Raw genomic sequence first — 18,836 nt, 5'->3', positions numbered from 1 at the left:
GTCAAGGACCCTAAATATTTTAAAAATTCTCATGTTAAAAGTTAAATGCACTGTCTGTCTTCATATATGGACTATATTCAAATTTGCAAAAGAAGAAGCATCTAAACGTGCACAAACATCATTCTGTCCAATGCAAAACAGTGAAATATCAGAATGAAAAAAAAAACACACACAAACACATTTCTGGAGCCAGATTTTTAAAAGATTATCTTATTCACACGTTTATAAAATTAATCACAGTTTTAGCCTTTTCCGCATAATTTGTAGCCATTATTTGTAATTCAGAGTCTACAGTAGAAACTGAGCCTTGTGTTTATGATTTTTACATTGAGAAATGTCCGACAGGCTGCTGCTCCTTAGACATTATGCAGAACCTTTGAACTGGGGAGTCTGTGGGGAAATCATGATCAGCGTTTCTTCAGCGAAGTGTAGCATTTTAATGTGGATTCAAACAAGCGCCACTCATAAGAAATTTGTTAAGGATGCTAGCTTTCACTTTCACTGAAATCCATTTCACTAGATGAGATTGTGCCGCTCCAGAGACTGAAAATATATATTCTGTTTTTTAAACAGCTACCCATTAAGCAAGCTCCAACAAACACATCATGAATCACTGCTGCATGCTGTTTTATTTTCTTATGTGCAGAGAAAAGAATCTCATATAAAACTAAATCCAGTCATTGTGTTTTACCTGAAAAGTACCTGTTAAATTAAAATAGTTATGTTACAAACTCTAAGATAAACTACAGCTCTTTTTTGTGGTTATTTCTCAATTTCATATTTTTATTTTTTATTTTTTTATTTTTTTTTTACCTCACATCATTTTAAAAATTGGTTATTAGATAATAGTAACAGTACCTCTTTCGCCTTATAATATTGTTTGGCAACAAGTGGATTTTCAAGCAGGATACCAGGAAGCAGTTTTAGGGTTTTATTGGAAACAAGTGTTTGAGAGAAAGGTGGCTGGGATGGAGTCCAGGGCTGGCTGGAGACAGGGCTTTGGAGAGACGAGGCACTGAGTTTGCCAGGGGAGAGTGGGTTGGCAGGAGAGCACCAGGTAATAGATGAGCAGGGTTGCTAGCAGGCACACACAAGTGATCCAAGCACACAGAAGGAACTGTTTAGCATGAAGGAAAGTATAAGGCAACAAACTACCAGCACAGCAGACAGAATTATTGGGTGAAGAGTGGCTGGAGAAGTTAGAGATGAGATGATGAGGTGCAGGCAGGTGAGAAAGCCAGACAAAGGAGGGGAAGGGAGGAAGCGACACCCAGAGATGCAGACAGACAACATTAAATGTGCGGGCAGACACACACACGGATACACACATGGACACACAGACACACGCAGCTTTTTGAGCTGGCAGACACCCTTGTCAGTCTACACTTGTGAAACATCCATGCCATTTAGTTCAGTTGAAATTTTATATTGCTGCAATGGAAAATTGCTTTAGCTCATTTGAAACTGTTTATTTCACTTTACCCAAAATTAAGAATCCCATGTGGAAAAATCAACAAATACTTTGCCCTTAAGTTAATATGTACTTCAAGTGTATTTCAGTGACCTGACGGCGAGCACTTGGAGGGTCATGTTTTTTTTTTTACTTTTCCAGTGCATTCAAAACCATCAGGCCGACCCTTTTGGGTGATAAGCTAACAGCAATGCAGGTGGATGCTTCTCTTGTGTCCTGGATAGCTGACTAACTGACAGGAAGACCACAATATGTGCGTTGTCAACATCTGACAAGGTGATCAGCAACACAGGGGCACCACAAGCGACCGTCCTCTCCCCTTTCCTCTTCACCCTCCACACCACAGACTTCAGCCACAGCACAAAGACCTGCCATCCTCAGGTTTATCTGATTACTCTGCGGTGGTTGGATGCATCAGTGAGGGTGATGAGATGGAGTACGGGGCTGTGGTCGACTCCTTTGTCACGTGGTGTGCACAGAATCATCTGCAGCTCAACGTAACAAAGACCAAAGATTTGATTGTGGACTTTAGGAGGACCAGGAAACCAGTGATCCCCGTTTTAATCCAAGGAGTTGGTTTGGACATTGCGGAGGACATTGCAGGGAACTGTACACATAGATAATTAACTGGACTGTGCTAAAAACACCACTGCACTCTACAGGATGGGCAAGAGTCGTCTCTATTTCCTAAGGCAGCTGAGGTCTTTTAACATCTGTTGGAAAATGCTCAAGAATGTCTATGAGTCTGTTGTAGCAAGTGCCATCCTCTATGCTGTTGTATGCTGTCGCAGATGCTAACAGACTCAATAAACTGATCCACAATCACAGTAATGTTGTGGGGATGGATGTGGAAACCCTTAAGGTGGTTTAGGAGTGGCGGATGTTGTCCAAGATAAGGACATTTCTGGACAATACCTTCTACCTACTCCATGATGTGCTGGCCACTCACAGGAGCACGTTCAGGCAGGGGCTGAGATTACCCAAATGCAACACCGAATGACACATGAAATCATTCCTGCCTGTGACTATCCCCTCCTGCATATAAAGCACAGTGCAATAGTGACATCCTTTTGCACACCCTCTACAGTGAAAATAACAAATAAAAAGTTTTATAGTTTACGGTTTAGAGTAAAATGTCAAACATACATATTTAATCTCTGTAATATTCTGGATATTTATAATTGAGCCATTTGTATATATTAGAGCTATTTCTTTTATTTTTTAACTTATACATAATATACTGTATTATTTAATTTAGTTCAGTCAGTTACTGCTCTTATTGTTTTGGAGCAACTGTAACCACATAATTTCCTCAGGGATTAATAAATGATTCTGATTCTGAAGTCAAAGGTGATTGTGTCACATGACCATGTGACGTCACTCACATGGCTCTGTGCTATTATTTCACTTAAGCAGTGAACATATTTGGTTCTGGACTGATCTACACTGTCAGCTCGAGCTATCCCAGAGAGCTCAAACACAACAAATTGTTCATGGAGATTTCATGGAGAAAGAGACATGTGGACACTGCATTGTTTTGTTTGTCTTTTAGAGCTAATTTGTATTCAGATACACTTCAGGGAAAGTCTAAGGAATTTCTGTGAGTTTATATTAGGAAGGAACAGACTCAAATTTAGGAGAAATTAGAACTACAGTGTGTTTTCACAGTGATAGAAATGTTAATGAATACATTAGCAATATCACTTTTTAGGGGAATCGTTTTGCTTAATTTTGTCTGATGTTCTTTTTTTTCTCTTTAGCAACTGTTGTGTAAATAGCACTGATAACTTCAGTACTTTATTTTTTAATTTCTATTGATTTTTTTGTACATAAAACGCAGCCTTTGTTTAAAAAACACTCTATAATAAATTTGGTCCTTGAAAGGAGAATGTATCTTTGTTTCTAGCAAGCTGATTGCGACAAAATTTTGGTTTTACCTTTAAAAAAATCTGCTTTTTTAAGCAGATTTTTTAAAGGTAAAATTTGAGCAATTTTTTAAAGTTGGTTTAGAGAAACATTTTTTTCAGTGTATATCGATAGCCCAGATACCTGAGTTTCTATAGTATTTTTTTGTAGTCTGACATGTGGTTTACAACCAGTGATTTAACACATCTTTTTCTAAATGTAACTGCAGTTTGAGTTGCATTAGTTCATGCAGTCAACATTCAAAGAATATACAATTTCATAGACATTCAACTATTGAATGAGAGGCTCAGAGTACATTTAATACCCTTATATTAATGGTCTATTTTCCGGGAAGGTTTGCTTTAGCTCAATAAAGGAATTGATGATAAATATTAAGTACTAACAACAAATAAGATTTGAGCCCAAATATCTGCAGTGAAACATTTGGTTTGGTTTATTTTATATGAAATCTCACCATTCAAAGAGAGTCATCACAACTTTACAACAATGCAATAAAATAAATAAATACACAAATAAACAACTGTAAAATCCCAGAGCTTTCATGTCCACCTATTTGCTGTCAGGGTGTAATCAGTAATATTTATTGACCTGGTTTCATGCAAGGCATGTCATGTTTTTTTTTGTTTTGCTTGACTTGTAGGAGGATGCACATAAACAATAACATTTGCAGGGCCAACATGTCTGTAGATCTTTGTCTTGAAGCTACGTTTATTATGCATGCTGTATATGCACTACCCTGCTCCACTCCTGCATTTCAAAGATACAGGCATAGCTAGAAATGTCACTGAATTTGGAGGTGTTGAAATCTACTATAGCCATGCAAGTCTGCTGACTGAGTTGTTGTTGGAAATAAAATGTTTCCATTTCTAATTGAGGTCAGAACTTGTTTTTTTTTTTTAATAAAGAGGAATCACTAAAATAAATTTAACAATTGGCATACAGTGTAAAATATTATGTATTTGAGGAATCTCCTCTGCACTCTCATTTTTATCCAACAGACTGAAAAGCTATGAAAAATAATAAAGCCTGATGTTCTCATCTTTCCACAGAAGTGTCTTTCTTGCCAAATCTAATTTCAATCTGTTCTAGGCTCTCTCTCAACTAAAACATCTCTGATTCAGTCCCTTTCATATTCATGTACAGTGCCAAAGTACTATGGAGAAGAACTACTTACTCACTCACTCTGTGTGATTTTAGTTTACTGTAATGTGCTGTAGTGCATTGTAATTCTGTAATGACATTTGTGGGGGAAAAGAAAGACTTCATAGCACTCTGTGCAGTCATGTGAAAACAACACACATTGTGATTCGATACCTTCTATATCAAATTTCAGCAGCAATATTTGAAGTAATCATTTTCTGTATGACTCTGTGAGTCTCTCAGATCACTGAAGGAATTTTGACACACTCTTTTTTACAGCAGTGCTTCAGTTAATTGAGGACAGTAGGGATTTGTTTTGTGCACAGGTATCTTAAGATCCTGGCACAGTATTTCAATCAGGGCGAGGTCTGGACTTGGTCATTGTAAATTTGCTGCTCTGCTTGGGATCATTGTCCTGTCACATGACCCAAAGTGGGACAAGCTTTAGCAGTAACCTTTGTTGGACAGATGGCCACATACAGAGGTTTACAAGGTAGACTGAATGACTGCAAGTTGCCCAGGTCCTATGGCTGCAAAACAAGCCCTAACTATCATCCGTCCACCACCGTGTGCCACAGTTGATATGCTATGTTTGGTTTTTGCCAAGCATAGTGCTGTGAATTATGGCTAAAGATCTCCACTTTGGTCTGGTATGTCCAAAGGAAGTTGTTCCTGGAGTCTTGTGGTTTTTTTCTTCAGGTGCAACTTTCCAACGCTAAGTTTTGATACCATGTTCTTTTCTAGGGAGAAGAGGCTTCCTCCTGACAACCCTTCCAAACAAGCCATGCTTGTTCAGTCTTTTTTCTTATCGTATTGCTAAAGGAGGAGACCTGCAGTCTGAGACAGTTTCTCCAAGCATGGCCTGACCTTTGGCTGAATTTTCCGAGATTCCCACTCCTGAGAAGATGACATTGCATTAATACACACCTGAATGTGTCAAACCTGCAAACTGCCAAAACCTCTGCTTTTACTGAGGCGCTCACAAATTTGATCAGCATCACCTGACTGCTATTTACCATCTTAACTTCTCTGAAAACAGTAAAGATGTACTTAATATTTCACAGGACTGCTTAGAGTCCTGTGAAAGCTTCCTTCCTTCACATGACTGTAGGCTGAAATAAAAAATAAAAAAATCAAACCAGGTGGTGCGTTCCAGTTTTTCAGGTCTCTGCTTTGGTTAATGTAAATTAATTTTCTGACATCATCTCTTTGCGCATGACGAAAAGTACATATTGCTTATTTTACAGCTATAAAAGAATCCACATGGAAATGTTGAATGAAATTAAAACTGGCTTTATTATTAGCATGAATGTTCTATGGCTCTTTACTATGGAACTCCAAAGTGTTCAAAATTAAATAAATAAATAGGTCAAGATGAAATAAATAACTATGTGAATAAATAAGACACAGATATGTAATGTGAGAATGATATTGTGAAATCATGGAACACATTTTGAAAACAATGCTCATTATTGTGAAATATATTGCATTCTGCTATATAAATTTACTTATTATTGTGAAATATTATTTCATGGTCATTATTTTTCACAATAACAGAGATTATTCCTGAGGCATTTTATTTATTTCCAGCCGTTTTTAGTCCAAAATGACCTTTTTTCAAAGTCAGTCTTTATTTCAAAATCCCGTTTTTCCCGATGGCCTATTTATTTCATAATGCGACTTTTCAGCAGAATGACTTTGTCTGTCAATCAATGTAAGTGGGCTGGACCTTTGCACCTATTGGCTTATCGTTTACCATCGACTAGTTTTCCTGGATACCGGCTCCGCGGACGGCTGCTACAGCTAGCAACAGCGTGCTAGGTCAAAAGTCACGGAGGATGGCGGACTGGTGTGAACTTCAGCCAGTTCTGCTCATTTAAGCAAATCAGAGAGGGATCATTTACCTGTAGATACTGTTTTGAGTCGTTTAGATGATGTTTCTGAAATGTCTGGATGATAATTGCTCTTCAAAATCTTAGCATCGATGACAGCATTGTCGAAGGTTTAAGAGCAATTCAGCACCGTGTTCGTTTGGAATACGCCGAGGAAGAACAGTCTTCAAATGTTGGCCGTCCACGTCTAGAAATCCCGGTGCAGCACTCAGGACTTTAGTGCTGTCCGGGATAACCGTCGGGGTAATTGCCGATACGTTTTCTGTGTCTCCGAGCACAATTAGGAGGGAAATGACGGAGGAAGGTCTAAGGTAAGTTTATGCTGTAATTGAGCACCTGTGTGATTCTGTACACAGCATTGTTTAGATGTTGACCTTAATTATGACGTTTGACAATGAATTATTATCGCTTACTTTTTTTTGTTACTGTCTAAAGTGGGGCAGCTACGGCTAAAGCTATCGGCGCCATCTCGGCGTTGAGACACGTTTAGCAGTGTTAGCTGTTAGTGTGTTAACTCGGAGACTGGGGTCAGTGGAGCCTGTAGGAACCTTTTACACAGAGAGTAGACCCACCAGCTTTCCACAGTCTACTTACTTATCACATCTTGTTAGACAACAGGGTCATTAGTGCTTTAAATAGTACATAGTTGAATGTTTCATTGCTGTTTGCAGTTGATTGTTCTCTGATAACGCATAACAAGGTTGATGTTAAATAGCGAGTTTATTGAAATGGTTTTGTCTATTTCAGCAGCATTATAGATATACTTTCTCTGGTGTCTTCGGCAAAGCTAAAACAAGAATACATTTACATCCTTGGTTCTTTCAGCATTAATTGGAAAACTTTGAGATTTGCTGTGTGTCTCCCAAGCCATTCTTTTTTATCCCACCTGTCAGGTATAGATGGCAATACTTTAAACAAAGTTAAATTTGTTATACCTGAAGAGAACCAATCCTGACCTAGAATGGGTGAATGAATAATTAGTTGGTAGCCAATGCCTAAGCAACTCACATAGGCCCTGGCAGACTCAATAAGTCCATCTAGGAACAGCTGCAGGAAACACCTCTTCAGTTTAGATTTAAAACATGTGCATGCTCTTTCAGGTTGATGAGGATTATGGTGTGGACTGGACAGGACAACATAATCGCTGCCCATCAAATGAGATCACCATTCCTGAGATTCAGCTCCCAGATGCACTGAATGAACAAGACCCTGCTGTGCTACCAATACTTCAGAATCACTTGTAGAAAGACATTATTACATTTAATCAGTTTCTATGTCAGGAGGATTTTTTTTTTTTTTTTTTTTTTTAATTTTTACAGCTTTGTAGCTAATACTGACTCAAAACAGCATAACCAATTTCATTTTCAACAAAACAGTGAGTGGCTATAAAACAGGATTTGTTTTATACAGCTGTCACTTTAATGATATTCATTTCTTGGTTGGATATACAGTACATGTCAACTCTGAGCAGATTTAATACAATGAACACAGTACAGTAGTGTAACATCTTAATTCAAATAATTTTTTCTAGAAATTTTTTTTGTATCAGTAGCGAGTATAAACAAAACATATTGTGTAATTTATAATGTACAGTGAACAACTGATTTTGATATCTGAACTCTTCATCAGTTTATATTAAAAAAGCCATAAATGCACACCTGTAGTGTGTATTTTTCACTGTCAAGTGTATTAAAAAGAACTAGAACTCACTAGATTGTCCGTTTCTTTGAACACTGAGTACAGCAATGTGATGCAAGAAAGAAGAAATGGTCTAATTTTACCATGTGGTTATGGAATCAATCATAAACCAGACCAAAACCTGAGTCAGTAGAGTTGAGACACACCTGAATGTCCATTAGAAATGACTCATAGGTACAGTAGTGTGCAGGAAGACGTAGTACTTCAAAACCGGTGGAAGACTTTGGAAGATTGCTGTTGACCACTTCCACAGTCATTTCTCGGCAAGACTTCCCATCCTGTCCAAAACTTGATAAGGGCTTTTTGTTGTGCACAAGATGCTGCAACAGAAGATTGTTTTAAACTATAATGACATCCTATATTCATTATTTTGAATCTTTTATAGAGAAATACCATAAAAGATGACCACTTACATACAGGGCACCAGACATTTTTGCCCCACTCAAATTGCTGTTGTAGCTTTTATAGATATTTTTATGTTAACAAAGCTAAAAGTAGTCTACATACAATTCTAGTGCAACTGATAATGCCACCACTCTTATGTATTGCATGGAGCAAATAACAAAACAAAATTATACTATAGTGTAGAACTGGGCGATAGAACGATATGTATTGCGAAATAACTTTTTCTCAATAGAAAAATTAAACTATTGTGATAGACCTCACCGCTCTTGTCCTTTTATAAAAAATATATATATATCGTGATATGAAAAAATCTCATATCGCCCAGCTCTACTAGTATTCAGATGTTAAAAGATGTGACCTGACCTTACCTCACAACAGGGAGCAGTCTCTGATTCCCTTGGTAAGAAAGGAGGAATGATGTCTGATCTTTCTGTCAGAAGCGGCCATACCATGGTTTCCTTAAGCCCTTTCCTCAGCTGCTTGACTTGACGACTTGTTTGTGTTATGACCTACAACGGTGAGACCAAACCAAAACTGAAGTTGGAGTCTGTAAAGTGACACACACTTTAAATGTTAAATATTTAAAGAACATCCACTATACTAGTAAAAGCATTTTCAAATTATACCCACTTACAAAATCACTACGTTGAACTAAAATTGCTTTCTTTTCTTTCACATAGATTACTTGTCTTCCATATTAGCACAGAAGATAAGCCACTTTAAAACAGTCATGAATAACTATTGCCTACAACAATGTAAATAGTAATACAGACATTAACCCAGAAGACAATTATTTTCTCTTACCTAATTTATAGAATTCTTTGCTATGATAAAAAACAGTATTAAAAAAAATCTGTGACTAAACTGTTTAAAAAGCTCATATTTGCCAGACAGACAGACTAACCAAGCAATAATAACATATCGTTACTTACCCTGAACAGCGTTTCGTGGAGTGGAGCTAGCTGTGATAGCGTTAGCATTTGCTAACGTTAACCCTGTGCGGTTGTGATGAGAACTTGGACCAGGGACCACTTCATCTCCAGTACACTGCTGCAATACTCAGACTGAGGTGAAGACGTTCAATCTAAGCGGTTAGCAAGTTCTCTGAGTAACTCAGAAACGGACTTGTTTCCTGCAGCCATGCCCTTCACAAGAATTGATACACCTGTAACGTTATTCGCGCCCAGTGTTTTGCATTTGTCGGTGCCTTAAGTTTATTTTGAGCTGCATACTGCCGCCAGCTGCATAGGAGACGCATTGCACCATTGCTGCTTGCTGACTGCTTACTTAACATGTAAAGCTTATGACACTTTCTGTGCGGCAGAGTCTCCATCGCGTGGCCATTGAATGAACTACGAAATCTGGTTAACGGGCGGCATCATTTTTTAATTTTACATAAACCCCCTGCATTGCTGTTGAACTGTGAAAACAAAGATCATCCATCTGCAGTATTTGTCATCTGTCCCTCATTCATGGAGAACAGATGTGATTAGAGTTCAGGGAGCTTTTATATATAAATGGGTGACAGGAGGGTTGTGTTCTAATGTTTCTGGCATGGCAGAGGTTCACTTGTCTCTAGAAAGAACGATCACCGTCTGGTGATTCAAATCAAAGTGATGATTTGAATCATCACTTTGATTATTTAATTACGCATTTCAATCCTGATGGGTGTGGTCTCATCCACAATCACAATGCCCCAAACCCTGGAGTATTACAGATCTTCTAACAGTCTGAGTAAATCACAAAAATTAGATAATTACATGCAATGACTTTCACAGTCACGAGAGATTTTGGACCGACATGTTTTTAAGAGTTCTCCAATGCACTCATCAAAACACCAAATGCTGGAATATGTTTTGGGAGAATGGTGTTCATACCTCCAGCAGAGTTTCAGAAACAAGCTGGCCTAACATGTTGCTAAAATACTTTTTTGTTTACTTTAATTTATCATGCTTTTGTGATGTGATGTTTGTGTAAAGTTGGTCAGAAGGTCAGAAGGTTGCTTTGTAAGTGCGCATGCGCCATTAGCGTGCTGCCTGCTGTAACCCTAATTTCCTTCGGGATTAATAAAGTATTCTGATTCTGATGATTTTGCAGAATTAATAATAATAATAATAACAATAAAACATTCTTCACTGTGCACACACGGCAATCAAAATTGTACTTGATAAAAATACCTAAGCAGTGTCTCTAAACATAATGATTTTACTTTAACATGCCGTAGTACAGTTCCATGCTGTCCATTATATACTCAGTGCCACATCATTAGTTATATCCTGTTATGACAGGGTAGGACCCCTGTTCTCCTTCAGATCTGTTTTTATTATTTGTGGTGCACATTTAACGAGGTCCTAGAAACTTTTCTCAAAGATTTTGGTTCATATTGACATGATAGCATTACAGAGTTGATGCCATCTGACATCAACAAGACATTTTTTTATCAGGTGAAGTGATGCTTACTGGATATTTTCTCCTTTTCGGCACATTCTCTGTAAACCCTATAGATGGTTGTGTGGGAAAATCCCAGCAGATCATCAGTTTCCTACTTACTCAGACCAGCTCATCTAGCACCAACAACCACACCGTGTTGAAATCTGCTTTCTCCCCTATTCTGATGCTCAGTTTGAACTTCAGCAGGTCATCTGGACTCTATGTTTAAATGCACTGATTTGCTGCCATGTGATTGGCTGATTAGACATCTGTGCTGTAAACTTAAACAGGTGTGCCGAAAAAAACCCCATGGTTTATGCATACTGTAACATTGTGGCTCCGAATTGAATAGAAACTTCAAGCTGGAGGTCGTTTTTTTTTTTTTTTTTAAATTGCTGAATAGTTTAATGTGTAACACTAGATCATATTTTCTGAGTTTTTTTGAGAAGTTGTATGTACCTCAATATTACACTTACAGTAATGTTTAGCCTTGACAAGGTTTCCCATTAAAGATGTATGGCTATTTCAAGACAGAAGACAAACATCTCTCTGATTACGTTCTTTGTTTTGTTTTGTTTTTCTTTTCAAGCATCAAAACCAGTGACTCAGAAAGTCTGGATGACAGAGCAATAATGGTTTTTATTTGGATGCAGGAGTTTTCAACATCCAGTCAGTGGCATGATGTACGTTACATCACAGGTTTCAACCCACCAGACACTCACCAACAAACAGCATCACCAGACAAACAATTAAAGAGAAAGTAAACAGCGTGACAGCAACTCACACTCCGGTCCTCCGATGGGGCCATATTCTGTTCTCATACTGGGATTTTCTTCTTGATTAATAGCTTGCTGTCTTCTCTTGTCACCAGACTATCAGTGTAACCCATTTAAGCACACATTCCAGAAAAGAAAATGGCACTGTAACATCACATGTAGGGACTGATGAGAGTGCACCAAGTGCCTTTATAACCTCTCATGTAGAGGGTCCATATGAGTCCATCTGGCAGCGATGTTTTTTTGAAAGGGAAGGAGCAAAATGGCAAGAATTAAAGGCTCAACCACAGCACAGGCAGTTCACAGGGAAACCCCCAAAAAGTAAAGGAGATGATTCTACCGAGCTCTGCCAGTAAATTACGTATACAGTAGTTCTTATAGCTCCTGATCTTCAGGTCTCACCCAAGCACAGACGAGCAGTTCAATGATTTTATACACAATATAACACTTATGTTGGCCTGACTACTGAGTAGCAAGAGAAAATAAAGATTAAAAGAAGGCAACATCAGTTTATAATAAACATGACAACTAACCACATATCACAGTTAAAAAAGTAAAAAAGTAAAAGTTCAATAAAAATTGATGTTGTGCACAAAAGGCACTCAAATCTTCTGCTCCACTTATATTCTATAAATAAAAACAAAACAAAAAATAATAATCTACCTAAATGTAATTTATTTCCCCCCTTTTAAATTGAATTGTGTGCTTTCTTCATATTTTAATAACAGAAGCGTTTTGTAACATTAACTTCATATACTGTAGATCAACTGGTGCAAAACTAATAACCAGGTTAATAAGATGTTAAAACTAGAAGGATTCATTAAACCATTGCGATGATTCTGGATCATAATGCCCATCGAGAGCAATAGCCTCCGCTTGCTTATGCAATACCAGCAGGAACCAGCAGAGGGGGTGACAGCACTGTGTACGTTTAAATGCTATATCAACTTTATTCTGGCTGTACTAGCTCTCTGTTCTTACTAATCCTTCCACCCTGTACTTTTGTATATAGGTAAATAATTTGATAGTCGAAAAGCAAACAATACACCAACAACAAGCGAGTATTTTCATTTTACATCAGGTGTCTGCATTTGACAGGGAAACTGTGATTTCAATGCGAATAATTTTTGTTAGATTCGATGCATTTTTGTTATTTTGCTTTTGTTCAATCAGGCGTTGTTAGTTCTTGTTCACTTCTGATCTAGCAACAGTTATGAGTATCTTAATTCATCACTCTCAACCCACGTAAATACTAAGGGCAGTTACTTAGTCCAATTTTTAATTAAGTTGTGCGTTTCACCAAGCCAAGGCACCACATACCGTCGAGTCCCACATTACAGCGCAAGACATGCAGAACAGAGCAGGCTCTTTGGGATGCGGATTACAGGGTCTTTAGATTACAGCTGTCAGGATGACAAGAGGTACAGTAGATATAAATACTTAAATGTTCTTCTTTAGATTTCTTCCAACTAAGAGTACGAGTCTACAATCTGAGTGTATCGGTAACCATAGACAATCTATCATGTAAAAGGCAGAAAGAAGGAGGCCGTTCTGATGACTGCACGTTAACACATCTAGTTCTCCAGCTTTTCTGGGTGAGCACAGCATTTTCAGTGTGAAAGAGGAACCATCAGAAGTTTCACTGTTTCTTTCATAATACTAAAAATCACCCAAATATGACTTGAACCTGAAAACCTTTTGCGAACTGAGAAGAGACTGAAAGATATGTCAAAAACATACTTTGTGTTGTTTCCAGCAGCAATTAGTGGTCTATAGTTCACATGAGTACCATTTGAACAGTACTATGGTGAATGATGATCTGAACTCTTTGTTTTCTTTTCTTTTTTTTCAGTCAAAATGTTTGAACTTTACCGGAAATGATAAAAAGGTGGTTCAGAATCCTTACAAGTGCCATTCATATCAACCCTTTACGACATTTCATATTAACCTGTACACAAATAACACTTACAAATTACTAGCTATATATTATGTACAAGTTTACCACAGGATTCCTACATTAGTTGGTGCATTATTCTTCTGCATTCCATACACAGCAACTAGAAAAACAAAATAAAATATGGAAACAGCCGTGTTACGTCTGTCCGCTGTTCAACCATGCGTGATGGTAGAGGCTGACTTATTTTACTCTAGTACTGATTAGTAATTTCTAAGACTTCACAGATCATCTTCATGCCAAGATGCTCCATCTTTTGCAGCGAAACCCACATGAAAAGTCAATGTATGGTGGCAAGGCATTATTTTTTTTTAATATGTGGGCATCTGAATCCTGATTTTAGTTTTTCATTCTTGTGGATCAGAGTTTAAAGTCATATGGATTTCTTAGAATTAGCAAGCTTGTTCACAGATCATTTCATTGCAAGTCTCCTTTCAGTGATGCAACTTTCCCTTATTTTCCCCAATCTGTGCATGCAGGAATAAATTTCACTGTTATGTTGCTGAAGATCCAATGTATTATAATACAAACAGAAAGGATGTTTATTTCAAGTAACTTTGTATTTACAGCCATAAGGCCTTTGCCCAAAATGGACAAACGGACATATTTTTACGCCTGAACAACTGCCGACGTGAGGCGTTTTCACATAAGAGGAGGGACTGAAAGATTGGCTGGACTGGATATGTGATGGGCAGAAAACCAAATTTCACACAAGTATTGCTTTACTTGCATTCATTGCATCTCTGAAACAAGAACATGGCCACAGACTTTTGTTAAAACTGAGGTATAACTGAAATACACGTATTCCTATACACATTTAGTCTAGTTAAATCAAGTTTCAAAGAGAGCTGAGCTTTATCACACCTCTACAGCTTCTGCCACTGCTTTATTACCATGGTAACATACTTTAGAAGCTTTAGTGGCATCCTTTATATACGAATTAAGTCAAGCAAAAAACAGACAGGAGTATATCCGTATCTGGTTTGCACACATCAACATCTGTTTCCATAAGCTTTTCTCCCACTTGGAAAGCTTCACAGGCCTCTTGCCTACAAGCTTCCACCTTTGCTACATGGTACCAGACTTATCTCCGCCATCACCGGAAATATTCACATTGGAACCCGCAGATGCATTGTTACTCGGAAACATCTTCTCAGTGGGAGTCACAGCTGGACTGCCGACCCCTGAAGAGCTGGAGCTGCTTGAGCGGTGCTGCGTTGGAGGAGGTCGGACTGGTCTCATGGGCGGGGGGCGTAACTGTGCTCCAGCCAGCCGGGCAGAGAGAGCCGGTTTAAAGGTGGTCATCATCTCAGATGTTGAGCTGCTACTGCGCCGCATGGCAGCATCTGGATCACGGATCATAATGGTGTGCAGTGGACTCCCGGGCTCTGAGCTAACCGGATTCTTCATTGGCTCCAGTGTGTCCAAGACAACATCGGGAGCCTGTTTAACGGTGTTTTGGCGCTCCAGCTCCCGCAGCTCATGAAGTGCCGTATTCATAGTCTTCTCTATGTCCTGAAGAAACGAAAAAAGCAGAGAAATCAGAAATAAAAGCCAGGACTCCACTGCGTTACCTAAAAAAGTTTTGTTTAACACGGTTTACAAAAAGCTTAGTTATCATGTCGAATATATTTATATTTCCATAAAATGGCTTAAACATACCACTGTTATTGTCCTGTTTATATTCATACTGGGTAGAAAAAAAACTCAAGATGGTGGCGCGTGCATCATGCGAGGCCCAGCATCTCTTCGGATTTTGCAAATTAGCTGTGTTGTATATACGTAGCACATCTGTATATTTGTTCACAGTACATCTGTATATCTCCCCCTCTGTATAGCAATACAGATCATCTGTATATTGGTACATGTATATACATCAGCACATCTGTACATTTGCCCATAGACCCTAATACTAATCCTAACTTTATTAGTTATTCCAAACCCTTTGAAAAACTGACCCTTCCTGAATTCTAAAGCAAGCTTATTTATGCACTGGTTAGCAAATGAAGAGAACCTGGATCAAGGCCAGCAGTGTGCTCTAGCTTCGGTTTCAGAGATACAGGTCTACCTGAGTGCAACAATATCAAACATGGATGTTGGCTACAGTGATGTCATCCATTGTGAAGTATCAGTACCTATCAGGAAGTATCAAGCTTTTCCGCCGTCGCCATCTTGCTAGCAAAAACTAGATATGATGAGGATTAGTGGGTCTGACTGTGAAACCGCATGCTAGTTGGCTAACAACTTGTGATTAACAACTCCTTAGCCAATGAGCTTGTGGTTTCATACCACAAATAATCCTCCATTTGGAAAGATGGCATAATGAAGATTTTTTTCCCAACATGAGCCAAAGTGAGTGACTGAACTCGTAAATTCAGAAGAAAAGTGTTCACATAGGTTAGGACAGAAAGCCTTTTTCTTGTAGACTTCTATAATAGCAAACGTCTTTTTGCAATCTAAGCTATCGCCATCTGGTGGCTGTCAGACAGACACAGGTTTAATGCACTTTGGCATTGGCTTCATTTTTTCTAACCAGGTAGTTACGTCCATGTTTTATACTCTATACAGTCACATCTCCTGCTCTCAGACAAGCTTCCCTGTCAACTGTTCTCACTTGTACCCTATTAATGTTTGAGACAAGAGACATACTCTGTGAATTAAAATTTAAAACTGTTTATTTTAGTCTTACCTCTGCCAGAGCCTCAGTGTCTAGTGATTTGTGGTCCCCCAGGCTGCTGTGGCGAGTGGTCCCTGGCACTGGCCTTAGTGGGTGGCCCTCAGGATAGCCCTTCCTATCTGGATAGTTTATGCTTCCTGCACTGCCAAAGGTACCAAGGCGCCTTTTTTCTGGGCTCTCCATGCGGCCTTTGCTGATGGATACCTTGTGAGGGCTGCTAGGACAGGCTGCAGCCCGTGGTGGAGTGTCAGGCACTCTTGTTGGACTCTGGGTGTCTGTTCGGCGACGTGGGATTGCTGCTCCATCAGATCGCAACCTGACCCTGCAGACATGGATCAGATCATATCAACTGTCAAGAAAATGTCTCAACATTACAAACACTTGAAAAATGAAAGGTGTTTATTTTTAAATGTACCTCCCCATGACTCCTCCAAAGTTGTAATCCGGTGATTGCTCGCATGGTGATGGGACATCGTTTTTGGATGAACCCTTATCTTCCAGCAACGGTCCACTGCTGGCTTCACTATCTGCTTTCTGGCTGAGGTTATCTGAGAACGCATCATCTCTGAAAGAGCAGATTCAGGTGCACTAAGAATAAGCTATGGATGCAGACTACAACAAATACAAAGGGCTTACAGTACTTAACACAAGATAAAGAACTACTAAAGCTCAGTCTGTTGGCACGTACAGGTCTTGTACTACGATGTACTGATGAGGGATGAGGCCATCCACGCCATTGTGACGGCCTTCCCACCAGTCTTCAGATGCTCTGTGATACAGAAGCAGGGAGGCTCCCTTCTTGAAGGACAGCTCCCTGGGACTGCGTCCCACATAGTCAAATTTGGCAATGGCCTCAATCTGTTCCACTTCTGAAAGAAACAAACAAGAAAGTAAGCATGAAAAAACGAATCAAAGTGGACACAGCATGATTAGTCATACCACGAGACAGACAGCACTGTGTAAGCTGTATCTCATAGCTCTTTTTTCTGTGGCAAATCCCTCAAACAGGCACGTTTCCTTTATATCAACTTTATTACTTGTGTATGTGGGCTGTAAAAATACAAACTGAAGCACATATTATGTTTTCTAACATTTCTTGGTTGCTTCAATAGTAATTGAACTGGAGAGTTTGATTTGATTTGAAAGGTGGATTTCAAAAGGCCAGTAGGGTCAGTCAGAGTTCACTGTGTGTTGAACAGGAATCATCTATGAGCCAGAAAACCTGCAAGTGTACTTTTATTTTGAAAACCCATTAGAGGTGTGTCTGAGTGTTACAGAAGAGAGCACAAGACAAAGTTGAAAAGCAGCTTTGTTCATGTTTTATTTCAACTATAAGGACACTGTCATTGCAGCGCGTGTAAGAACTATATTTTAATTTCTTAAATTAAACCTGACGCATTGCCACAGGAGACAAACTGCAAAAACACAGCACTTCACTCCCAATACTAAGGCCAGCAGGAGAATAACTTGCATCAGGAAACCAGCCTTTGGTCTTACCAAGTAAGAAAAGCACCAAAAGAGCCAACAACACAGATGAATGTCACAGATAGTTGTTGTCACCGAGAGGAGATATGATTCTCTGTTTTACCTGCGTTTTGGCTTACGTGCCTGCCCTGATTATGGATTCAAAGCTAAGAGTGGGAAATACTACACAAAGGAGAAAGTCTCAGGAGAGTTGCTGACTAATGCTGAACAAAGAACAAGCATGAGAGCAGGGGGTGGGGTGGCCAGACACACACATACGCACACACAAATAGATCAAAGAGGCAGTGCTGCATGCCAATACTCTTTACTCAACTTGCCTTCAGCTTCAAACATCACTTAAGCTGTTGTGATCAGAAGCCGCTGCAGCTCAAGCCTCGCTCACCTCTCAGTCAAAAGCACTAATAAAAAAGGTCAGGCTATATTTAAGACTTTCTGATCCACAAACAATTCTAAAATCCCACATATATATTCTTATATGTCTTGTGTGAAATCCTTGTTATACACATGTTTAAAATGTGAATTGCTTAGCAAACGACCAGTATATCTGTTTTTAAAAATAGTTGTCTCTGGAGCAATAGAATAATAGTTAACCACAACAAGTCTAAAACTACCATCTACCACAATGTGAGAGAATGATAACGTTATGCTGAAGTTCTGAATTTAACTACAGACACAAGACCACAGTTCAGATGGCCACTAACATCAGAGCTAAATGAAAATAACAGCTCTGCCATTTATAGGTAGGTTTATACGCTGTATAGGCATAGAGGTAGCCTGACTGCTTACAGCGGTTTGCAAGTCTTCACTGGCCCTTATTTCTTTGCTTTGCTACAAAAATGGAAAAAAGGTGCAGCGATTTATTGAAAAATGCAAACATGCATGGAGATATAGTGTATAAAGCAAGAACAGAGCTTAAAGGTCAATATTTGATTTGACCACCTTTACTCTTCAGCACAGCCTGAACTCTCTTATTGTAAATTCT

The 18,836-nt window shown here is 38.8% G+C and overlaps 1 protein-coding gene and 1 long non-coding RNA gene across 4 annotated transcripts in view; both read right to left on the bottom strand.

The window, feature by feature from the left end:
• Positions 1–8,244: 8,244 nt before the first annotated feature.
• Positions 8,245–9,794, bottom strand: LOC309707352. Its single transcript, XR_014276974.1, has 3 exons — positions 9,465–9,794; positions 8,901–9,041; positions 8,245–8,447 (listed from the first exon to the last, which is right to left on the bottom strand). It is a non-coding gene; the product is annotated as an uncharacterized lncRNA (long non-coding RNA).
• A 1,787-nt stretch (positions 9,795–11,581) lies between these two features.
• Positions 11,582–18,836, bottom strand: part of srgap3 (SLIT-ROBO Rho GTPase activating protein 3) — a 55,637-nt gene continuing 48,382 nt past the window's right edge. For all 3 annotated transcript variants that reach the window (XM_082532543.1, XM_082532544.1, XM_082532545.1), the window contains exons 19-22: positions 17,058–17,238; positions 16,785–16,934; positions 16,382–16,691; positions 11,582–15,207 (exon numbers count right to left, since the gene is read on the bottom strand). In XM_082532543.1, the coding sequence (XP_082388669.1) occupies positions 14,761–15,207; positions 16,382–16,691; positions 16,785–16,934; positions 17,058–17,238 (1,088 nt within the window). In that variant the 3' untranslated portion in view covers positions 11,582–14,760. The remainder of the gene's footprint in view (positions 15,208–16,381; positions 16,692–16,784; positions 16,935–17,057; positions 17,239–18,836) is intronic.

The sequence above is a fragment of the Aulonocara stuartgranti genome (assembly GCF_965226115.1).
Source record: "Aulonocara stuartgranti genome assembly, chromosome: 5".
Classification (NCBI taxonomy): Eukaryota; Metazoa; Chordata; class Actinopteri; order Cichliformes; family Cichlidae; genus Aulonocara; species Aulonocara stuartgranti.
The sequence above is the reverse complement of the archived record's forward strand: the minus strand, read 5'-3'. Positions and strand labels throughout refer to the sequence as shown.